This window comes from Myotis nattereri (genome assembly GCF_964212035.1).
Source record: "Myotis nattereri genome assembly, chromosome: 1".
NCBI classification, from domain to species: domain Eukaryota; kingdom Metazoa; phylum Chordata; class Mammalia; order Chiroptera; family Vespertilionidae; genus Myotis; species Myotis nattereri.
The window spans coordinates 123,950,111-123,976,012 of NC_138075.1; the positions used below are offsets into that span (position 1 = coordinate 123,950,111).

General features: G+C 38.4%; 1 protein-coding gene across 1 annotated transcript; it reads left to right on the forward strand.

Annotated features, from left to right (window-relative positions):
* Positions 1-2,265: 2,265 nt before the first annotated feature.
* Positions 2,266-18,367, forward strand: LOC308528258 (nuclear prelamin A recognition factor-like; the record flags this gene model as incomplete). The annotated part of the gene is given in 4 exon segments (XM_081103821.1): positions 2,266-2,304; positions 15,642-16,069; positions 16,071-16,816; positions 16,819-18,367. Coding segments are annotated over 4 exon segments (1,473 nt in total). The 3' UTR covers positions 17,079-18,367.
* Between the last annotated feature and the right edge of the window lie 7,535 nt (positions 18,368-25,902).

The window sequence follows — 25,902 nt, forward strand, 5'->3', positions numbered from 1 at the left end:
CATTTGTCTCTATATATCTTTTGATCTCACCTTCTATTTCATCTATGACCCAGTCATTTTTTAGTAGTATGTTGCTTAATCTCCACATATTTGGGGGCTTTGGGTTTTTTTCACTTTTTAAAAAAATGTTCTAATTTCAAAGCATTGTGGTCAGAGAATAAGCTTGGTATGATTTCAATATTCTTAAATTTGAGGCTAGTTTTGTGACCCAACATGTGTTCCATCCTTGGAATGTTTCATGTGCACTAGAGAAGAATGTATACTCTGATATTCTGGGATGAAAGGCTCTGTAAATGTCAATTATACACATTTGTTCTAATATGTCATTTAAGGCCAGTATTTCTTTTTTTATTTTAGTGTACTTTTATTGATTTCAGAAAGGAAATGAGAGGGAGAGAGAGAGAGAAACATCAGTGATGACAGAGAATCACTGATCAGCTGCCTCCTGCATGCCCCCTGCTGGGGATCCAGCCCCAAATGGGGACATGAGTCCTGATTGGGAATAGAACCATGACCTCCTGGTTCATAGGTTGATGCTAAACCACTGAACCACACGAGGAAGGCAAGGCCAGTATTTCTTTATTGATTATCTGTTTCAGTGATTTATCTGGAGTTGTCCATGGAGTATTTAGGTCCCCTACTATGATTGTGTTTTTATCATTTTCTCTCTTTAGTACTGTTAGTAGTTGCCTTATATATTTTGGTGCTCCTTGATTTGGTACACATATATTGAGAAGTGTTATGTCTTCTTGAGGTAGTATCCCATTTATCATTATAAAATATAGATCTTTGCCCCTTGTTATCTTGAAATCTGTTTTGTCTGACAAAAGTATAGCAGCACCTGCTTTTCTGTGGATGTTATTTGCTTGAGAATCATTTTTCATCCTTTCACTTTGAGCCTGTACTTGTCTTTGCAGTTTAGATGTGTCCCCTGAAGGCAGTATATAGTTGAATTTTAAAAATCTATTCTGTGCCCTTTACTTAATGAATTCAGTCCATTTATTTTAGGGTAATTATTGATGTATGAGGATTTCCTATAGCCATTTTATTATTTTTTTTTATTTTTTTTTAATATATTTTATTGATTTTTTACAGAGAGGAAGGGAGAGAGATAGAGAGTTAGAAACATCGATGAGAGAGAAACATCGATCAGCTGCCTCCTGCACATCTCCTCCTGGGGATATGCCCGCAACCCAGGTACATGCCCTTGACCGGAATCGAACCTGGGACCTCTCAGGCCACAGACCAACGCTCTATCCACTGAGCCAAACCGGTTTCGGCTCCTATAGCCATTTTATATGTTGGTTCTTTTCCTTTGTGTTATTGTCTGTTGTTTTTATTTGATGGTATTCCATACTTTATTACTCTGTTTCCTTTTTTGTAAGTTAGTTGTCTTTGTTGTTTTTTGTTTGTTTGTTTGTTTTTTTGGGTTTTTTTTTTTTTTTGTGTGTGTGTGTGTGTGTGTGTGGTTCCCATTAGGTTTATGAAAAAAAAAGTTGTATGTATACAGTAGTCATTTTTTTAATGCATCTGATATTTATCTTCCTTTACAAATTCAGACCTTCACCCCCTCTTTTTTTATGTTTTTGTTGTAAAAAATTATTCCTGTTTATGTTGGTGGTCTTACCTTTACTTTTGTGACCCTTTGTTCTTTGTTTCAGTTAGAATAACCCCCTTGAGTATTTCCTGCAATGAAGATCTTCTAGTAATAAATTGCCTCAGTTCTGTATGTGTGAAAAAGTTTTTATTTCTCTTTTATATCAAAAGGATAACTTTGCTGTATATAAAATTCTTGACTGGTAATTTCTCTCAGTAGTTTGAATACTTGTTTCCACTCTCTTCTGGTTTGTAGTTTCTGCTAAGTCTGATGATAACCATATATGGGCTTTCTTTTATGTGTTACTCTCTTCCTTTCATTGGCTTCCTTGATAATTCTTCTTTGTTATTAATTTTTTTTCTCATTCAACTTTTTTTCAATGTATCTCAAAATTCTGTGACAGATTTTTGTCAAGTTGTTTCCATTAAAACGTACTGATTTTTACAACTAATAACTTAAAAGCTGCCATGCACACATACAAAAAACACCAAATGGTCCACAAAATATTATCCTTTCTTTCTGAAGGTTTTACATTGTAATTATTAACTAGTCCTTTGATATTAAACTTAAATGACCACTTGAGACAAACAGTTCTGAGACCATCCTTCCACCACTAAGACTAACTGGGTTAGAAGATATTAGGGATATAGGTGATATTGGTACCTAGCATGGTGACCACTTTTGCTCAAGTCATCATCACAACTGAAGTAAAGTCTGTTGAAATCCAAAATGAAGCTTTGTCATTAATGTTTGACAGTTTTAATAAAAGGCTTACTATATTGAGGTAATTGGGTGTTCTTTTTGCTTCTTGGAATTGAGAATCTAGATTTTTCCAGAGGTTTTGGAAGTTCTTGTCAACTATTTGTTTGAATAGACTCTTTGTTCCTTTCTTCTTTACTTCTTCTTCTGGTATATCTATTATTCTTATATTTATCTTCCTGATGGATTTAGATCATTCTTGTATAGGTCTCTCCTTTTTTCAGGATCAAGTCTTACCTCTACATCATTTCTAGATTTCTATCTTCAATATCACTATTTTTTTCTTTCATGTGATCAGCTCTATTTCCAATGCTCACTAATTCATTTTGATCTTTTTCATTAAGTCCTTCATCTCCAGAATTTCTATTTGTTTTCTCACTTTTTTATTGAATTTATTAGGGTGATATTTGTTGATAAAATTATATAGGTTAAAAGTATACAATTCTATAATACATCATCTGTATATTTTATTGTGTGTTCAGCACCCAAAGTCAAGTCTCCTTACATCACCATTTATGTCCACTATACCCTCTTTTACCTCCCCTCAACACTCTTTCCTCTAGTAATTACCATACTGTTGTCTGTGTTTATGAGTTCTTTTGTGTGTGTGTGTTATTTTTTTTTTGTTTAATCCCCTCACTTTTTTTACCCAGTCCCCTCCCTTCTTACAGCTGTCAGTCTATTATATATGAGTCTGTTTTTATTTTGTTTATTAGTTTATTTTGTTAATTGGATTCCACATAAAAGTAAAATCATATGATACTTGTTTTTCCCCTCACTGGTTTATTTCAATAGCATAAAACTATCCAGGTCAATACATGCTGATGAAAATGATAAGAGTCCCTTCTCTTTTAAGACTGAGAAATAGTTCATCATATAAATGTTCTACAGAGTTTGTTTGTTTGTTTGTTTGTTTGTTTGTTTTTAAATATATTTTATTGATTTTTTACAGAGCGGAGGGGAGAGGAATAGAGAGTCAGAAAAGTCGGTGAGAGAGAGACATCGATCAGCTGCCTCCTGCACACTCCCCACTGGGAATGTGCCTGCGACCAAGGTACATGCCCTTGACCGGAATCGAACCTGGGACCTTTCAGTCTGCAGGCTGACGCTCTGTCCACTGAGCCAAACCAGTCAGGGCTACCACAGCATTTTTATCCTTTCATCCAGTAATGGACATTTGGGCTGCTTCTAAATCTGGGCTAGTGTAAATAACACTGCAATGAACATAGGGGTGAATATATTCTTTTGAACCAATGTTTCCAGTTTCTGTAGATATGCTAGGTATAGTAGTTATTAATAGAGATTTTATAATCAAACAAAACATGATAATCTCAAGAGAAACATCAAAAGTGCTTTATTCAAAGTAATGTCCATCACTAACTACACATTTCCCGCATCTTTCAGGTAATTTGTGGATACTGTCCCAATAGAACTTTTCTTGTTTTGAGACAAACCATTCAGAGACTCAATTTTCACTTCTTTGTATGTTTTGAAGTGCTGCTCAGAATGTGCATGTGCCATCGATTGGAACAAGTGGTAACCTGAAGAAGCAAGGTCCGGTGAATATGGTGGGTGGGTTACTACTTCCCAGGCAAGATCTCTTAACTTGTCTTTAACTGGTTTTGAAGTGTGTGATGATGGGTCATTATGAAGCAAAATTACTTTGCCCTGTCTTCTGGCACATTCTGGTAGTTTCACGATCAAAGCGTGGTTCAAATTGATTATTTGTTGTTGGTAGCAATCAGTATTAATGGTTTCACCTGGTTTTAGAAGCTCATTGAGTTTGATGTTGGCTGTGGGTTTGTCATATATGGCCTTTATTACATTGAGGCATGTTCCCTGTATTCACACTTTGCTTAGAGTTCTATCATAATGAGTGCCAGATTTATAAAATGCCTTTTTCTGCATCTATTGATATGGTCACATAATTTTTATCTTTAATTTTGTTTCTGTGGTGTATCGTGTGTGTTGATTTGCAGATATTGTACCAACCTTACATCCTGGAATGAATCCCATTTGATCATGGTGTATGATCTATTTAATGTATTGCTGGATATAGTGTGCTAAAACTTTGTTGAGGATTTTAGTATTGACTAGAAGCCTGTTGCATGAAGATTCATGCAATAGGCCTTCCTTCCCCTGGCTGCTGGCGCCGGTTTTCCTCCGGCACCCAGGACCCAGGCCTTTGGTCTGGCCACAGCAGAGAAGCCAAGCCTCTTCAGTCTTCATTCTTCAGTCTTCAGTCTTCACTCTGGCTGGAGCCTTCAGTCTTTGCTCCGCTCCTGTGTATTCAAATGAACCACCATCTGTGTTGGGTTAATTTGTATAGTCACTCTGATTGGCTGGTGGGTGTAGCAGAGTGACACCAATATTCATGTTTCTCTTTTATTAGTGTAGATATCAGAATAGTGGCCTATACTTTTCCTTTTTTTTTATAGTGTCTTTATCTGGTTTTGGAATTGGGATAAAACTGGCCCTGTAAAATGAACTTGAGAATCTTATATCCTCTTGATATTTTTAGAACCATTTAAGGAGGATAGAGGTTAGTTCTTTATTGAATGTTTGGTAAAATTCACCTGTGAAGTCATGTGGTCCAGGGATTTTTGTTGTTGTTGGGAGTTTTTTTGTTTGTTGGTTGCTTGTTGTTTTGTTGTTGTGTTTTTGTTTTTTTTGTGTGTGTTTTTTTTTGTGTGTGTGCTTATTACTGCTTCAGTTTCTTTAGTTGCAATCTGTTTATTCATATTCCTGATTATTCCTGATTCAGTATGGAAAATTGTATGTTTCTAGGAATTTATTAATTTTTTCCATATTATCAATTTTGTTGGCTAACATTTATTCATAATATTTTCTTACAATCCTTTGCATTTCTTTGGTGTCAGTTGTTACTTCTTCTATTTCATTTTTGATTTAATTTAGTTGAGGCCTCTTACTTTTATTCTTGATGATTCTGGTAAAGAGTTTGTCAATCTTGTTAATTTTTTCAAAGAGCCAGCTCTTGATTTTACTGATGCTTTGTATATTTTCCTTAGACTTTATTTCAGTTATTTTTATTCTGGTATTTAGTATTTTCTTTTCCCACTCACTTTGGGTTTTGTGTGTTATTATTTTTCAAGTTCATTTAAGTGTAAAGTTAGATTGTTAATTTGAATGTTTTTCTTATTTCTTGAGATAGGTCTGTAATGTTATGAATTTTCCTTTTAGTATGGCTTTCACTGTGTCCATACATTTTGGGTTGTTCTCATTTTCATTTGTTTAGAGGTATCTTTTGTTTTCCTTGTTCTCCTTGTTAACCCATTCATTGTTTAGTTACATTTTTTTAGCCTCTATGTCTTTGTGTGTGTTTTTCTGTTTTTTCTTATGATTGATTCTAGTTTCATATTATTATGGTCAGAGAAAATGCTTGCTGTAATTTCAATCTATTTGATCTGGTGTATCATTTAAGAACAGCTTTTCCTTGTTAATTTTCTGTCTGAAAGTTCTAGCCATTGATGTCAATAGGGTGCTAAAATCCTCTACTATTACTGAATTACTGTCTATCTTTCTGTTTATGTCCACCAAAGTTGCTTTACATATTTAGGTATTCCTATATTGGTTGCATAAATGTTTATAAGTGTTATATCCTCTTGTTAGATTGCACCCTTTATCACTATGTAGTGTCCTTCTTTGTCTCTTACTATAGCCTTTGTCTTAAAGTCTATTTTGGCAGATATAAGTACCTCTTCCCCAGTTTTGTTTTTCATTTCCATTTGTATAAAGTATCTTTCTCTATCCCTTTTTGTGTGTACTTTTCATTCTGATGTGAGTCTCTTTTAGATACCAGATATGTGGGTCTTGTTTTCTTATCCATTCACATACTCTATGTCTTTTTATTGGTGTATTTATGCCATTTTCTTTGAAAATGATTATTTATAGCCACATACTTATTGCCATTTTGTTATTTTAACTACAGTTAATAAACATAATTTGTTCCAGAAGACGGTTCAAAAACTGTTCTTTTCCCCAATGGAAATAACATGAGTTGAATTAATCTGTTCCAGACCCCCAACAACAAAAATCACAAAAATATTCACAGCACAATTTCCTGAAATGTTACCAATGTGAGGTTTAGTGGCAAACTAACTCATATCCATGCACTCTCTCCTTAGTTTGTCACCTGAGAGACCCATGACTGAGCATACTGTTATCAGCATAAAAGGGTGATACAAAGCAAGGGACTGAACCTAAGAATACTATACCCAGGAAGGCTATCAATCAAAATTAAAGATGAAATCAGGAGCTTCAAGATAAAACAAGGCAAATCTGGCTTATTACCACCAAGCCAGCAATGCAAGAAATACTAAAGGGACTGCTGTAAAAAGAAGAAATAGGTAGGGAAGAAGGAACACAGGCATAAAGAATAATAATGGCAATAAACAAAAAAACTATCAATAACCTTAAATATAAATGGATTAAATGCTCCAATCAAAAGACTTAGGGTAGCTGAATGGATAAGAAAACATGACCCATGTATTTGCTGTCTACAAGAGAACCACCTCAGAACAAAGGCCTCACATAGACTGATAGTGAAGGGATGGAAAAAATTTTTTCAGGCAAATGGAAATGAGAAAAAAAGCTGGGGTAACAATACTTATATCTGACAAAATAGACCACAAAGTGAAGGCCATAACAAGAGATAAGGAGGGCCACTTCATAATACTAAAGTGAGCGATTCAACAAGACAATATAACTCTGGTAAACATATATGCACCCAATACAGGAGCACCCAAATACATAAAAAGACTTCTGAAAGATATCAAGGGAGAGATAGACAGCAATACAATCAGAGTAGGGGACTTTACTACCCCACTGACACCACTGGATAAATCCTCTAAACAAAAAATCAGCAATGAAACAGCAATCCTAAATGACTCACTAGATCAGATGGACTTAATTGCCATCTTCAGAACATTGCACCCCAAAGCTACAGAATATACAGTGCACATGGGACATTTTCAAAGATAGACCACATAATGGGTCACACACAAAGTCTCTTCAAATTCAAGAAGATAGAAATCATATCGAGCATCTTCTCAGGTCACAATGGCATAAAACTAGAAATCAACTACAATAAGAACAGTGGGTAAAAAATCAAACACTTTGAGGCTAAATAGCATGCTATTAAACAATGATTGGGTTACCAAAGAGATCAAAGAAGAAATAAAAAGCATCCTGGAAACAAATGACAATGAAAACACAACAATCTAAAATCTATGGGACACAGTGAAAGCAGTCCTGAGAGGGAAGTTCATAGCTCTACAAGCCTACCTCAAAAAAAAAAAAAAAAGAAAAAGAAAAAGAAAGAAAAAGAAAAAATGGTAATAAAATATCTAACACTGAAATTTAAAGAATTAGAAAGAGAGCAACAAGAAAAGCCCTGAGCAAACAGACTGAAGGTAATAATAAAGATCAGAGCAGAAATAAACAACATAGAACAAATAAAACAATACAAAAGATCAATAAACCAAGAGCTGGTTCTTTGAAAGGATAAACAAGATTGATGAAACTCTAGCCAGGCTCACCAAGAAACAAAGAGAGAGGACCCAAATAAACACAATCAGAAATGAAAGAGGTGAAGTAACAACTGACCCAACAGACATACAAAGAATCGTAAAAAAAAAAAAAAAAAAAACCACAAACAACAAAACTACGAACAACTCTACTCCAACAAAATGGACAACCTTGACGAAATGACATATTCATTGAAAAATACAAGCTTCCAAAACTTAATCAAGAAGAATTAAAAAGACCTGAATAGGCCAAGAACTATGGATGAAATTTAAACAGTAGTCAAACAACTTCCAGCAAACAAAAGCCCTGGATTGGATGGCTTCACAGGGGAGTTTTACCAAACATTCAAAGAAGAAAGGATAACCAAAGAAGGATAGGTTTTATCCTTCTCAGACTATTCCAAAAAATTCAATAGGAAGGCACACTTCCAAGCTCTTTCTATAAAGCCAGCATTACCCTAATACCAAAACCAGATAAAGACACTACAAAGAAAGAGAATTACAGGCCAATATACCTGATGAACAAAAATGCTAAAATCCTCAACAAAATCCTAGCAAATTGGATCCAGCAGTACATTAGAAAAATCATACACCATGACCAAATGGGATTTATTCCAGGGATGCAAGGCTGGTATAATATACACAAATCAATAAACATGATACATCATATAAACAAATTGAGAAACATAAATCACATAATTATATCAATTGATGCAGAAAAGGCATTTGACAAAACCCAACACCCTTTCCTGATAAAAACCCTCAGCAAAGTGAGAAGAGAGGGATCACACCTCAACATAATAAAAGCCCTATATGACAAACCTACAGCCAACATCATACTCTGTGGGCAAAAACTTAAACTATTTCCCTTAAGAACAGGAACAAGACAGGGATGCCCACTTTCACCACTCCTGTTCGACACAGTACTGGAAGTGCTAGCCATAGCGAACAGACAAGAAGAAGAAATAAAAGGCGTCCAAATTGGAAAAGAAGATGTAAAATTGTCATTATTCACAGAAGACAATATTATACATCAAAAAACTAAAGACTCCATCAAAAAACTACTAGACTTAATAAATGATTTTGGCAATATAGCAGGATATAAAATTAACACCCAGAAATCTATGGCTTTTTTATATACTAGTAATGAACCCACAGAAAGAGAAATTAATAAACAATCCCATTTACCATTGCAACAAAAAAATTAAGATACCTAGGAATAAATTTAACCAAGGAGGTAAAGGATACCTGTACGCAGAAAATTACAGGATGCTGAAAAAAGAGATAGAGGAAGACATAAACAAATGGAAGAATATACTATATTCATGGATTGGTAGAATCAACATCATTAAAATGTCCATACTACCCAAAGCAATCTATAGATTCAATGCAATCCCCATTAAAATACCAAGGGCATACTTCAAAGACCAGGAACAAACTTTCCAAAAATTCATCTGGAATAAAAAAGACCTGAATAGCTACAGCAATCTTGAGAGAGAAGGACAATTTGGAGAGATCACAATACCAGATATCAAGCTATATTACAAAGCCACTGTTCTCAAAACTGGTACTGGCACAAGAACAGACATATAGATCAATGGAACAGAACAGAGAATCCAAAAATTGAGCCAAGCCATTATGCTCAATTAATATTTGACAAAGAAGGCAAGAGCACACAATGGAGTCAAGACAGTCTTTTCAATAAATAGTGTTGGGAAAATTGGACAGATACATGCAAAAAATGAAACTAGACCACCAACTTACGCCACAGACAGAAATAAAGTCAAAATGGATAAAGGACTTAAAAGTAAGATGGGAAACCACAAACAACTTAGAAGTAGCCATAGACAGCAAAATTGCGAACATATGTCGTAGCAATATCTTTACTGGTAAAGCTCCTAGAGCAATGGAAATGAAGGAGAAAATAAACACATAGGACTACATCAAAATAAAAAGCTTCTGCACAGCAAAAGAAACCATCAGCAAAACAAAAAGAAAGCCCACTGCATGGGAGAACATATTTGCCAATGTTATCTCCGATAAGGGCTTGATCAGCAAAATTTATAGGAAACTCATACAAAAGGAAGATAAACAATCCAAAAAAGCCAAACCCGGTTTTGCTCAGTGGATAGAGCGTCGGCCTGCGGACTGAAAGGTTCCAGGTTCGATTCTGGTCAAGGGCATGTACCTGGGTTGAGGGAATATCCCCAGTAGGAGATGTGCAGGAGGCTGATCGGTGTTTCTATCTCATCGATGTTTCTGACTCTATGTCTCTCTCCCTTCCTCTCTGTAAAAAATCAATAAAATATATTTTTAAAAAAACAACAAAAAAAATCCAATAAAAAAAAATGGGCCAAGGACTTAAATATACACTTTTTTATTTTAAATCTTTATTGTTCAGATTATTACAGTTCCTCGTTTTTCCCCCATAGCTCCCGTCCACCCAGTTCCCACCCCACCCTCTGCCCTTATCCCCACTACTGTCCTCATCCATAGGTGTACGATTTTTGTCCAGTCTCTTCCCGCACCCCCACACCCCTTTCGCCCCAAGAATTGTCAGTCCACTCCCTTTCTATGCCCCTGATTCTAGTCTATTCACCAGCTTATTCTGTTCATCAGATTTTTTACTCACTTGATTTTTAGATTCACTTGTTGATAGATATGTATTTGTTGTAAATAATTTGTATCTTTACCTTTTCCTTCTTCTTCCTCTTCTTAAAGAATCCCTTTCAGCATTTCATATAATACTGGTTTGGTGGTGATGAACTCCTTTAGGTTTTTCTTATCTGTGAAGCTCTTTATGTGACCTTCAATTCTGAATGACAGCTTTGCTGGGTAAAGTCATCTTGGTTGTAGGTTCTTGCTATTCATCACTTTGAATGTTTCTTGCCACTCCCTTCTGGCCTGCATGGTTTCTGTTGAGAAATCAGCTGACAGTCATATGGGTACTCCCTTGTAGGTAACTAACTGTCATTCTCTTGCTGCTTTTAAGATTCTCTCTTTGCCTTTTGCTCATGGCATTTTAATTATGATGTGTCTTGGTGTGGTCCTCTTTGTATTCCTTTTGTTTGGGGTTCTCTGTGCTTCCTGGACTTGTAAGTCTATTTCTTTCACCAGGTAGGGGAAGTTTTCTGTCATTATTTCTTCAAATAGGTTTTCAATATCTTGCTCTCTCTCTTCTTCTGGCACCCCTATAATTCGGATGTTGGTATGCTTGAAGTTGTCCCAGAGGTTCCTTATATTATCTTCAACTTATTGGATTCTTTTTTGTTTTGCTTTTTCAGTTGGATGTTTTTTACTTCTTCGTACTTCAAATCTTTGACTTGATTCTTGCGATCCTCTAGTCTGCTGTTGTATCTCTGTATATTATTCTTTATTTCAGTCAGTGTATGCTTAATTTCTAGTTGGCCCTTTATCATATCCTCGAGCCTCTCACTAGACTTATTGAGGGTCTTACTAAATTTATCAACGTCTTCTAGAAAATTCATGAAAAACCTTATAAGTGTGGTTTTGAACTCTATATCCAGTAGTTTGCTTTCCTCCATTTCTGTCATTTGTGACCTGTTTCTTTGTCTCTGCATTTTTTATGCTTCCCTGTGTTGATAGATGGGCTTTCTGTGCTAGGTGTCCTATAGGACCCAGTGGCTCAGCCTCCCCAATTACCTGAGGTGGACAGGTAATTGTGGGTTGTGTGCATAGTCTTGTTGTAGTTAAGCCTTGATTGTAGTTGGTATCACTGGGAGGAATTGACCTCCAGGCCAATTGGCTGTGAGAATCAGCTGTGTCTACAGTGGGAGAACTTCTGTGCTGGAGACACCCTTTTGGGGCAAGACTTGCTTCAGTGGGGCTTTGGTGCTCATTGAGTATACCCCCTGAGTGTGTCCCTTATGGATCTTAGGAGTTGTAATCTGGATGGTCCCACTCTGACCACTGGGTACACTGGCTTTTGGATCTCTAAGGAGGTGCTAATTTAGCCTCTGCCTGAGGCTACCCAGCAGGAACTAGGGAGAGATCTGCAGATTCCTCTTCTTTGTTTGGGATTTGAAGGTGCCCAGATGAAGCCCAGCTGTGAAGCAATGCAAACTGTTGTGGGGCCTTGGGTCTTCTTTTGGATGTTCTGGGTCTTTCTGACCAGTTGCAGTTTGTTGGGTAATTTTAGATTTCAAAGGGCCAGGTCATTCATATGCAAAAGCCTCTGCACACAACTTGGGTAGGGCAGGGTCTTAGGGAATCATCAGGGTGGAGCAAACAGCTATGGCTGATCCTCAGCCCTGCCCTAAGAGGTCCTGGGTCTCAGTGTCCCACTGTATTCACTGAAAGCACCTCTGAGAGAAAGCTGCCCTTGAGTTCTGCCCGATGCTAGACAGTCCAGTTTCTCCCCCTATGAGTCTGTGTCCCCACAGACTCGCCCGGAACTGGAGTCAGGGCCATCAGGAGCTTGTGTCTGCCTCCAGATTGAAAAAGACAACCACGTCCTCAGTTGCCAGCCCTTTCTGAGCATGCCTCTGTACCTCTGCACTTTACTTCTGTACCTCCTCTGAGTCTCAGTGTGCTTTTCTCTTTCCCTACAGTTGTAGAATTTCCACTCAGCCAGCTTTCCTGTAGTTCTGGATGATGTCCGTTTTTTCTTTTAGTTGTATTTTTGAGGTGGTTGTGCGAGGCAGCAATTTCAGGTGTTTACCTATGCCGCCATCTTGGTTTCTCCCCCAATATACACTTTTTGAAAGAGGACATACAGAAGGCCAAGAGAAATATGAAAAAAAAATGCCCAAAGTCACTAATCATCAGAGACATGCAAATCAAAGCAGCAATGAGGTACCATCTCACTCACACTTGCCAGAATGGCTATCATCAACAAATCAACAAATGACAAGTGTTGGTGAAGATGTGGGGAAAAAAGAACCCTTTGTGCACTGCTGGTGGGAATGCAGACTGGTGCAGTCAGTGTGGAAAACAGTATGGCATTTTCTCAAAAAATTAAAAATGAAACTTCCATTTGACCCAGTAACCCCACTTCTAAGAATATATCCCAAGAAAACAGAAACACCCATCAGAAAGGACATATGCACCCTTATGTTCATAACAGCACAATTTATAATAGCTAATATTTGGAAACAGCCTAAGTGCCCATCAGTAGATGAATGGATTAGAAAACTGTGGTACATCTAAGCAATGGAATACTATGCTTCTGTAAGAAAGAAGGAATTCTTACCATTTGCAACAGCATGAATGGAACTGGAGAACATTATGCTAAGCAAAATAAGCTAGTCAGAGAAAAGTGTCACATGATCTCAGTTATTTGTGGAATATAATGAAAAACATAAACTGATGAACAAAAATAGAACCAGAGACATAGAAGCATGGAACAGACTGTCCAACCTATGAGGCAAGGCAGGGGGTGAAGGGGTAAGAGATGAACCAAATGACCTGTATGCATGCATATGAGCATAACCAATGGATACAGACAGTAGGGAGGTGAGGGCATGTACTGGGAGCTCCATGTGGCCAGGGAGAGGTCAATGGGGGAAAAAGGAGACTAATGTAATACTTTAAACAATAAAGAATTTAAGTTTAAAAAACCCTGAATTTTATTTAGTTTTAATTTTATTGCTTTTTATTTTTCTTCCTGCTGAGGACCAATTCCAGCCTGTGGTAATTTCAAGAGTTTCATCAATAGGTTGATGAGACTTGGGGACTCAACAGGGTTGAATCACACATGTAGTCACCAATTGGGAATGGCTAAAGGCATTTCCCCAAACCTAAATAAGAAACTGACTGTGGCTGCCAGACAGTTAAAGGGCATCTTAATCTACATGTTATTGCCTCCTACTGGCCAAACACCTGAACAGCCGTAGGCTAATTCCCCTAACCTGACAATGCTTCTGTACCCTTTGAAACCTTACCCTTTGAAGTGTATTATCTCCACCTTGCCTTAGGACAAATTGTGTTAATAAAAGCAAGGGTCCTAGACAAGGAGATACTCTTCAGTTCCTTTAGCTGAAGGTCCTCTGACCCCCAATGCCTTTGAAAATTATAACTCATCTCCAGACTCTTTATTAGTCTCTGGATTTCTGTGTCATCTGCGCACAGCCCCTTTTTCAGATTCCTGAACCCTTCTTGATGCTGGGACATGAACCCCAGCATCTTCCCACTTTTATACTTGTGTTTCAGCTTAAATTGATGATTTTTAAGAAAATTGCTTGAAGTATGCAGACAGTCATTATAATCTGTATATATTCACAAATGTTTATTTTCCTTAAAAGTAAAATTGTGGTTGCTTTAAAGCAGCGGTTCTCAACCTGTGGGTCGCAACCCCTTTGGGGGTCGAATGACCCTTTAGGGGTCGCCTAAATACATCCTGTATATCAGATATTTACATTACGATTTATAACAGTAGCAAAATTACAGTTATGAAGTAGCAACGAAAGTAATTTTATGATTAGGGGGTCACCACAACATAAGGAACTGTATTAAAGGGTCATGGCATTAGGAAGGTTGAGAACCACTGCTTTAAAGTAAGTAAATTATTACATTAATAAGTGTCTTTTCTTCTTTTTGAGAACTAATTTCACAAGATTGAAGAATGTATGGAATAAATTATGTAACAATGTTTAATTGTATGGGAGATAACAAATTTTGAAATGTTCAGATTAGAATTCATGTATTAGGTAACGGTTGCCATTTACCCAATATAAGTCTGTAACAAATTAGACACACTGAATATAAAAACAAAAATAGAAGTTTTAGATTTTTGTATTTGAATTATAGAGCCAAAGAATTACCAGTAGGAGAAATTTCATCAATTTAAGAAATGTTACAGAATGCATAGCAAAAATAAATCTTGATTCCAGTAGGTATTTTATAAGTTTAGAATTGCAACTGGCAGTAGTATACAGGTCAAGGTTTAACCACCAACTTGACAAGCGGGTTTGGGGAAGGGAGGAGGGAAAGTTTTGATATGTAAACTGCGCCAGTCTCCAGGGTTGAAAGGATCCTACTTTGAGGGATTATAAACTACTCTCTGAGGTTGGGGAACACAGATTTGAGAAGAGATGCACACTGTTGGCTTCAGCTAACCTAGTGGTCGGCAAACTCATTAGTCAACAGAGCCAAATATCAACAGTACAACGACTGAAATTTCTTTTGAGAGCGAAATTTTTTAAACTTAAACTATATAGGTAGGTACATTGTTATTAACTTAATTAGGGTACTCCTAAACTGGCCTTTACTAAAAACGTCCTCAATCTGAGTGCTTATTCATTTTCACAAGGTGAATTTTAAATATCTAAATAGTTTCAGTGATCTATAAGGATTTTATGTTTTCAATCATGTATAAATAATGAGTACTTTTAAAATCCTATATAATAAAAGCCCAGCTACCGAACAGCAGAACGACCAGAACGACCGGCTGGCCTGTTGCTATGACGCACGCTGACCAGGGGCAGACGCTCAATGCAGGAGCGCAGGTCTTGACCGACCCATTCAGGAGGCCCACTAGCCCTGCAGCAGCCACTCACTCCCTCAGCAGTCCTGCAGGTTCAGTTTCCAGAGAATGGACCAGGCACCCATGGACCAGCACTGCTGGCACGATCCCGACAGCACTGCCGGCCTCTTGGAACTTGGCCTTGGGCACCGCGGCCACTTCCCCTCCCTAGACACTCCACAGGAAGAAAGAATATAAAAGCGGCCGCCATGCCAGGAGTGACCAGTGGTGACTGCTCTTCCCGTGCTTCCTCTAGGTCACGCGCACTGGCCCCCCGCCCGCCCCGCTCCAGATAAAGTGTGAGCACTGCACGAGGAAGGAATGTAGTAACGAAACAAAAACCGATGACCAAGAGAATGCCACAGTCAGCGTCCAGAGTTCAGCTCAGAAGAACAGAGAGAAGGGAGAATTCCATAAGTTGGCCAATGCCAAGATATTTCTGCATGACTGCCTGGCATGTGACAGTTGTGTGACCACAGAGGAAGGAGTCCAAGTTTCTCAGCCGAACGCCAAGGACGACTTCTGTGTCCTGAACCTTAATAAGAAATGTGATACCTCACAGCACAAGGTGCTGGCAGTGTCCGTGTGTCCTCAGTCTCTGCCTTATTTTGCTGCTAAATTCATCCTCAGTGTCACTGATGCATCCAGAAGGCTCTGTGGCTTCCTCAAAAGCCTTGGGGTGCACTGTTTTTGACATGAAGATAGCTGCAGACTTCAGCATCCTCCAGAGTCAGAAGGAATTTGTTTGTCAGTACCGTCAGCACCATGAGGAAGAGCCCCGGTTACCCATGCTGACCACCGCCTGCCCCGGCTGGGTCCAATATGCAGAGCAGGTGCTGGGTCACCGCGTCATCCCCACCTCTGCCAAGTTTCCCCAGTGGATCATGGGCTCTCTGGTGAAGGATTACTTCACCAGACAGCAGAACCTATTCCCAGACAAGATTTTCCATGTCATTGTGGCCCCATGTTATGACAAGAAACTGGAGGGCCTTCAAGAAGATGTTCCCACAGCTTCGCATAGTTCCTGGGGTGTTGACTGTGTGTTAACCTCAAGTGAAATTGTCCAGATAATGGAGCAAAGTGACCTCGTCACGAATGCTGCCACTGTGGACACTCTGTTTGGAGATGTGAAGGAGGAGGAGGTGAGGCTCCATGAGGGTGCCAGCTCCATCCAGCACCTGGTGCACATCTTCAAGCACACGTCCAAGGAGCTGTTCAATGAGGATGTGGGGGTGCTCACCTACTGCACCCTGAGGAACAAAGACTTCCAGGAGGTCACCCTTGAAAGGTATGGAGAGGTTCTGCTGTGCTTTGTGGCTGCTTACTGCTTTCAGAACACCCAGAAGGTGGTCTTGAAGCTGAAGAGGGGCAAGTTCCCCTGCCACTTTGTGGAGGTCCTGGCCTGCACCGAGGGATGCCTAGGCGGCAGGGGCTAGGCCCAGGTGAGGACGGGTGTGCAGATGGGGCGCTGCTGCGGCAGATGGAAAGCATCTACACTGCCATCCCGGTGTGGCCTCCGGAGACCAGCTCCCATGTGCAGGAGCTGTACCAGGAGTGGTTGGGGAGGGGGCGATTGCCCCGGGGCCCAGGGCAGCCTGCCAGCAGCCGGGACATCAAGTGGTTAAGGTCCAGCAGACGCCCGGCCTGCAGGCCGCCTGAGGAGGTGTGTCAGACACGTGGAGGAAAGGCTTAGCATCTCTGTCATCCCTTTGGTTTTCAGAATTCCCTGCTCCCCATCTGCCAGCTCCCTCTCTCTAAGGGGCGCTGTCGTCCTCACATGGGTACAATTAGAATATTGTATCTCGAGAGGATTGCCCCAATGTACATATCCTTTTATCCAACGATGAAAAATCCCAAAGAACAAGAATGGAGACAGACTTAAAAACCCGGAAGTGTCCTGCGAAGAGCTGAGACTTGGTGCTGTCCACGTGCCTCAGAGAGATTGGATGAAGAAATGGCCTGGTTTGGCCCTGATTTTACCCACTATGTTACTCTTGAAGGTGTCTTTGCCACAATGTGAATAAACTGCCACCTTTTGGAATAGGGGCTCATACGAAAGTCTGCATTCCCAACTTTTCTTGAGGATCTACGTTCTGCAGCTGTGGCCACCATCCTGAGACCAGGTCCTTTCTCTGGGAATCAGGGGGGCACTGGATTGGAGCCCTACCTCCCCCTCCCCTCGTGTCCTTTTACATGCAGGGATTGAACTGAACTCAGTTTGGGGGAGGCCTGGCAAGGGTGACGGGTGTCACAGATAGAAAGATGGAGAATGGAGAGGCAGACACCCTGCTTGGTCCCTCCCTGGGTGGGGTCAGGCAGATGAAGGCCAGCCAGCCCGCCCCACAATTGGGTGAGATAGTGTCCTCTGTGCCCACCTCTCACCCCGTGGGCCCAGCCACTCCCCTCGGCTCTGGGCAGCCCTCTGCGTTCCATGACAGCGTGCCCTGCCCTCACATGCTGCTCGCCCTAAACAAGAAGTAAGAGAGCAGTTGGCTCACAGACAACTACACAGAAAGATACACAGTCACCACAGAGCCCAGCAACCCGTGCACGTTAGGGTTGTCCTGTGAAGTGAAGCCTGTGGCGGGCCTGGTGTTGGTTTCTAGAGCCCTTGGATTTTGTTACCATGTAGGTGACAGTCTTCTTGAACCCCTCAGCCTGTTAGATTTCCCTCATTCATGTGTTATTGTATCCATGCACCCATCTGGGTTGATAACTGGGACATTGTGTGAAATTACCTATTTTCTTCTTTTAATCTATTTACCGTGTGGTTTCATCCTCTGTGGTAGCATAGATCCATTTCTGATTATGGAATAAACAGTTGAAGTGTCAAAAAAAAAAAAAAAAAAAAAGTAGCCGCCAGGTGGCTCTCGACAACCAGTGGGAACATCAGCAGGAGGGATTCTGATCCCTGCTGGCAAGGGCATCCCACCGCCTGCTGGGGGGCAGATGGCATCCTGGGTCTCCCCCCACTCCCCTCAGGACCCCACTCATGCACGAATTTGTGCACCGGGCCTCTAGTAGGTATATACATAAAAAGGTTTCTCTCTTCTCAAGAGTTAAAGAAAGAAAATAGAATTAACAAAATAAAATACAAATGTTGTTAATATTATTCATCAAAAGAAGAATCCCAGTTCATATTCTTTAGTCTGTAAGATGGGGGAGCTATTGCATTACACAAAATATTGGTCAGTACTTTCACTCTGCACATTTTCCTTTGATTAAAACCATTTGTAGTAAATGATGACCTAGACCTTTATAAATGCCATTTCAACTGAGGTTTTGGTCTAATTAAATTGTAACCTAAAGTCTTTCTAAACTAGGTCTTTCTAACTGGTCATAAACAGTTAATAACATTCTACATCTATATAGTAATAGATTTTTTTGTTACAGAAAGAATTTTTGTGATACTCTAGGGCCTGAACATTAGTTCCTGCTGTGCATATGGGGATACTTGGACCAAGAAAGCTCTTTTCAGTATGCAGTTACTTTTCTCCTGCTTTATCTTGGTATTGGTAGAAACCCCTGGAAGTGAGAAAAGTATATATTACCAGCCCAGTTCTGTTTTGTAGGTTAAAAATCTGTGGTATGGAAAAGTTATTTTCTAAAGTTACCCAGTTAATTATCAATAATCACAGTGCTCTACAAATATCAGATATTTTAGCTTTATTAAAAAATATGGGGAAAAATAAATACCTGCCTATGGAAGGTTCTTGAAGATAATGTGTATGAAAAGAGTTTGTAGTTATAAAATGTGATAAAAGTGTTAGCTCTTGGTCTCTTGCTGCCATGGTAAATGACTGATCATCATCTATACCTTTATGTATAATTTATTTATGTATAACTAAGTGTAACCCTAAATACACACAGGAAAAGAAAGTGCACTGGCAGGTGCTTTCAAGGTAATATCACTATTTTTCCTTGATAGTCCATCTGAAATATCTAAGGAGTACCTACTTGGAATGGTGTATGTTGAAAGGGAATACATGCTTCTTCATATTAAACATGATTTTAAAATTTCATTAACAATTAATGCAGCCCTAGCTAGTTTGACTCAGTAGATAGAGCGTTGGCTTGCAGACTGAAGGGTCCCAGGTTCGATTCCAGTCAAGGGCATATGCTCAGGTTGCTGGCTCAATCCCCAGTAGGGAGCAGCATGCAGGAGGCAGCCAATCAATGATTCTCACTCATCATTTATGTTTCTATCTCTCCCTCTCCCTTCTTCTCTGTAATAAAAAATACAAACAAACAAAAAAACCCCACAACAATTAATGCAAAAAAAGCTACTTAAAATAATATGTGTTGAATTTAGGAATAATGTAACTAAATAGGTAATCCAAGGTAACTTGCAGGACCACCACCTCTAAAAATCAGTGTGTGTGTGTGTGTGTGTGTGTGTGTGTGCGTGTGTTAAGAGAGAGAAACAATTTTAAAAACCTAAGACACACAATATAGCATAGTGGTTATGATCCCAAGTTTAAGTTTTATGTACCGTGTCTGCCATAACTTATGACTTTGGGCATCCAGTTTAACTTCTCTGAGTTTCTTTATATGTAAAATTTAGATGAAAATGCCACACACAACAGTTGATAGAAAGATGCAATGAGATAATATTTGTAGAACACATAGAAAAGCTCCTGGCATAAAATAAGTGCATAATGTAAAAGTAAAAAACATTTTTAAAAAATATTAATATAATCCAAATGTTTATCATTTTGTTTTTCTTTTCATTTACTTATATTTTAGGAAAATTAGAAATTTATTCTAAGTTTATAAATTATTTTTTAGTCAGATATGTCTCTGATCCAACCAAAATATTCTTTATTATATACCTGAAAGAAACATGATTTTCATTTTTTTGTGGAAATATGAAAGTCAATACTACTATTTTCTTGAGATCTTTACAAGCATTGGTTTTTGTTAAAGACTTGATTACCTTGCATAGTTGAATCACCAAGAAAATAATTTTAAAAATCCAGATTTAGATATCTGGAATCTACTTTCCAGAAATCTTGAGAAAGAAAACGAAGTTGGAGGAATCAAAATACTGGATTTCAAGTTGTACTGCAAAGCCACTGTAATCAAAACAAGCTGGTACTGGCACAAAAGTGCATATAGACACTGGGAGGAGGGTGAGGGCAGGTGCCGAGGGGTAGGGGAGGCTGGGGGGAGGTCAACTGGGAAAAGAAAGGAGACATATGTACTACTATTTGTAATACTTTGAACAATTAAAAAAGAGAAAATAATAATAATAATAACAATAATAATAATAATAATAATAATAATAATAAAGAATGCATATAGACCAATGGAACAGAACAGAAAAGCCAAAAATCAACCCAAGTCCTAATGCTCATTTAATATTTGACAAAGGAGGCAAGAGCATACAATGACGTCAAGACAGTCTCTTCAATAAATGGTGTTGGGAAAATTGGATAGCTACATGCAAAACAATTAAATTAGATGACCAACTTACACCTGACACAAAAATAAACTCAAAATGGATAAAAGACTTAAATGTAAGACATGGAAACATAAAAATCGTAGAAGAAATCATTGGCAGCAAAATCTCAGACATCTCGCATAGCAACATGTTTATAGATACATTTCCTAAGACAATGGAAATGAAGGATAAAATAAACAAATGGGACTACAGTGAAATAAAAAGCTTCTGCACAGCAAAAGCAACCATCAACAAAATAACAAAAGTGCTGACTCCATGGGAGAACATATTTGCCAATAATACATCTGGTAAGGGGTTAACCTCCAAAATCTACAGGGAACTCATGCAACTTAGCAAAGGGAAGATAAACAACCCAATTAAAAAATGGGCAAAGGACCTCAATAGACACTTCTCCAAATTGGACATACAGAAGGCCAAAAGGCATATGAAAAAATGCTCAAAGTCATTGATCATCCAAGAGATGCAGATCAAAACAATAAGGTATCACCTCACACCTGTCAGAATGGCTATCTTCAACAAATCCACAGATGACAAGTGCTGGAGAGGATGTGGAGGAAAAGGAACCTTTGTGCACTGCTGGTGGGAATGCAGGCTGGTGCAGCCACTGTGGAAAACAGTATGGAGTTTACTCAAAAAATTAAAAATGGAACTACCATTTGACCCAGTAATCCCACTTCTAGGAATATGTCCCCCAAACTCAGAAACACCAATCAGAAAGAATATATGTACCCCTATGTTCATAGCAGCACAATTTACAATAGCTAAGATTTGAAAACAGCCTAAGTGCCTATCAGCAGATGAGTGGATTAAAAACCAATGGTATAGCCCTAACTGGTTTGGCTCAGTGGATAGAGCTTCAGCCTGTGGACTCAAGGGTCCCAGGTTCGATTCTGGTCAAGGGCATGTACCTTGGTTGCGGGCATATCCCCAGTAGTGTGTGTGCAAGAGGCAGCTGATCGATGTTTTTCTCTCATCAATGTTTCTAACTCTCTATCCCTTTCCCTTCCTCTCTGTAAAAAAATCAATAAAATATTAAAAAAAATAAAAATCTTCATTCTCCCCTTAAAACAAAACAATAAAATACAATTGAATACTACCCTATAAAATAAAGACGTGATATGCAAATTGACCATCACACCCTCACAAGGTGGCTGCCTATGACCAGGCCGGCAGGGGGGTTAGTAAGGAATGACCAAACGATTGAACAAGCAGGCTGCGTGGGGCAACCAGGCCGGTGGGGGCGGGAAGTTAGGGGTGACCAGGCCAGCAGAGGGGGGCTGTTGGAGCCCACCAGGCCAGCAGGAGGGGGCAGTAAGAGGCAACCAGTACGGCAGGGGGTCAGTGAGGGGTGACTTGGCCAGCGGGGAAGGCAGTTGGGTATGAGCAGGCCGGCAGGGGGAACAGTTAGGGGCAACCAGGCCAGCAGGGTGGGGGTAGTGAGGGGTGACCAGGCCGGGGGGGGGGGGCGGGCAGCTAGGAGTAATCAGGCCAGCATGCAGCGATAGTAAGGGTTGATCAGGCAGGCAGTGGGGGAGCAGTTAAGGGTGACCAGGCAGGCAGGCAGGTGAGTGATTAGGAGCCAGTGGTCCAGGATTGTGAGAGGGATGTCTCAGATTGGAGAGGGTGCAGGCTGGTCTGAGGGGACCCCCCTGCACGAATTTTGTGCACTGGGCCTCTAGTGCAGCTATAAAATAGAAATAACTCTTACCATTTGCAACAGTATGGATGGACCTGAAGAGCATTAGATTCCACATGATCTCACTCATATGTGGAATCTAATGAACAACATAAACTGGTGAACAAAAAGAGACCTAGAGACATAGAAACATCAAACAGACTGTCAAACCTCAGGGAAGACAGGGGTGGGTGGAGTGGGGGAAGAGATCAACCAATGAACTCATATGATATGCGTATATTCATAACCCAGACACAGACAATAGGTGGTGAAGGTGTGGAGGGAGAGGAGGTGCTAGAGGGCAATGGGGGAAAAAGAGACATATATAATACTTTTAATAATAAAGATTTATTTTAAAAAATGCTACTTGAATTTGGAAAAAAAAAGGGATCTACTTTTAGATAACTCAGTCCAAGAATAATTTTGATGTCTGCTTTCAAATCTCATCCCAGTTTACTATTTTATGATGATTTGAGTTTAATCATGGGAGGAACTCTTCCATCCATTAATCTTATTCTAAGTAAATGTTTATATCTTTACTGTTATTTGTGATACTCCATATGTCTATATTTTTTGCAATAGGAAAGATATTGCTTATTTTTGATCCAAAATTAAATTCTACCATCAATAACTTTTTTCATAATTAATAATGTAGAGGTTAAGACTGTAGGCTCTATTATAAAGTTACTTGAAGTCATATCCTTAGATAGGTCATTTAACACCTCTCTATCTCATTATTTTCTGCTATAAAATGCACTAATAATAATAATACCTATTTTTTAAAATATATTTTATTGATTTTTTTACAGAGAGGAAGGGAGAAGGAGAGGGATAGAGAGTTAGAAACATCAATGAGAGAGAAACGTCGATCAGCTGCCTCCTGCACATCCTCTACTGGGGATGTGCCTGCAACCAAGTTACATGCCCTTGACCGGAATCAAACGTGGGACCCTTCAGTCTGCAGGCCGACGCTCTATCCACTGAGCCAAACCGGTCAGGGGAATAATACCTATTAATAGGTTATTATGACTATTAAGTGAATGGACATATGCCAAGGACTTAGAATAGTGGTTGGTGCATAAATACTCAATTAACATTAACTATTATTTTCGTGTAAGAAAATGAACATAAGAAATCACTTGGATTCAAATATTTCAAGAGCAAGTATTGAAGTTAAAGTTAGTCAGCAATTATTGAGGGTATGAACATATCTATGGTATATTTTCACATCATTAAAATAATTATGTAAATTCTTAACAGGTTTTTTTTTAACTCAAAGTGTTTTTATCTGAAACATAGTTTCCTTCCTTTCTATGGTATAGGTCAGTAGTTGGCAAACTGAGGCTCGCGAGCACATGCGGCTCTTTGGCCCCTTGAGTGTGGCTCTTTCACAAAAATACCACGTGCAGGCACGCACGTACAGTACGATTGAAACTTCGTGGCCCATGAGCAGAAGTAGGTTTTCGGCCTGGGCGAGTCTATTTTGAAGAAGTGGCGTTAGAAGAAGTGGGGGGTGTAGGTCGGTAGGGCAAGGGGAGATGCAGCGCAGACAGGCCAGGGGATACGCAGCGCTGGAGAGGAGCGTGCGGTTCATGCACGAGTTGAGAGTGGATGGGAGAGTTGGAAGGGGTCGACCTCAGTGAACGTACCTCAATCAGATTGAGGACGATTTTAGCAAAGGCCAGCTTAGGAGTTCCCTAATTAAGTTAATAACAATGTAGCTACCTATATAGTTTAAGTTTAAAAAATTTGGCTCTCAAAAGAAATTTCAATTGTTGTACTGTTGATATTTGGCTCTGTTGACAAATGAGTTTGCTGACCACTGGTATAGGTAAAACAATTGATAATAAATGGATAATGTTATATCATGGCTCTCTGGAGATAATATAGTTTTCCTCGGAGGCAGAATTGAAATAAGGATATATTATTTCTGAGATCAGATCATTAGGTATAACTTCTTAAGTTTGAAAAATATCAGAAAAAAATTAGTCACATGCATTATTAATTCCCCAACACACTAAGACTAAAGTAAGACTTCAGAGAGTAAGGCAAAAAAAAAAAGATAAGGAAGAAAACCTTTTTTTTTTTTTCATAAGAAAGAAGTAAATTAAACAAGTTTTCACATAAGCCATTAAATCTTCCTTGAAAATAGATAAAGGGAAAAAATACATCAACCCCAAAAACAGAGTTTTGAAAGGAAGAGCAATTAGCCCAAGGCCATAAGAAGAAAAGCACTTTTTGTTTGTTTGTTTTCAAAGCAATCAAATCAGGTTCTGAAATAGCTTTCCAATTTTCTCCTTCTTAGTGAAAACAAACATCACACAAATCCCTATGTGAAGGGAATGCTGTGAAAATAATTTCTCCAAGCAAATGTGCATGTGCCCACAAACCAAAAGCATTTGAATGGACATTTAATTTATTTTAAATTATGTCAACTTTTGCTTATTAATATACTATATAAGACTTTTATGGTTAAAGAATTATTTACACTGTTTTTAGATTTAAATACTCAACCATTTAGAGAAAGGATATTATCATGTTAAATTAAAATACATGTGTGTACAAATACATAAAAAAATTTTTAAGCTTAAATAAGTTCATACCAACAAAGTAAAGTGATTACTTCATTTTTGTTAATTATGGTTGATATTTAAATCAGGGCCTACTAATCTGATTATTTAAATTATCGTTTTTTAATCTTTTATATATTATATTTTATATTTTAATGCTATAGTTGTTTCTTTCAGTATATGTTTTTGTCATTTCCTTAGTTGTTGCCATAGGGATTACAGTTTACATCTTAATTCAAAACAATTTAAATCACTTTAATATGTAAATCATATTAATATGTACAGATGATGTGTTATAGAATTGTACACCTGAAGCCTATATAATTTTTTTAAAAAGTAAAATAAATAAATCACATTAATATCAAGTTAATTTAAATGGTATATCAAATTTTCTCCAATATAGCTCCAATTTTTCTACATTTTGTACAATTATTTTCATGCATATTACATGTTTATGCATTTAGAAGCCCATTAACACAATTTTAAAATATTATTTTATTCAGATATATTTTAAATCAGATAGTTGAACAGAAGAATTATAAACAAACCTACATTTATATCATCTCTTATTTTTCTATACAGTTACCTTTACCACTTAAATATTTTGTGTGGATTAATATCCAGTTTCCTTTTATTAAAAACTGAAGAACTCCCAGGGCATGTCTGTTAGCAACTAATTCTCAGTTTTATCTTAGAATGTCTTAATTTCTCATTTAGTTTTTCAGAATAGTTTTTCAGAATATATAATTCTTGGGTTTAAAATCTCTTTTCTCTCAATACTCTAAATATACTATCCCACTTCTCTCTA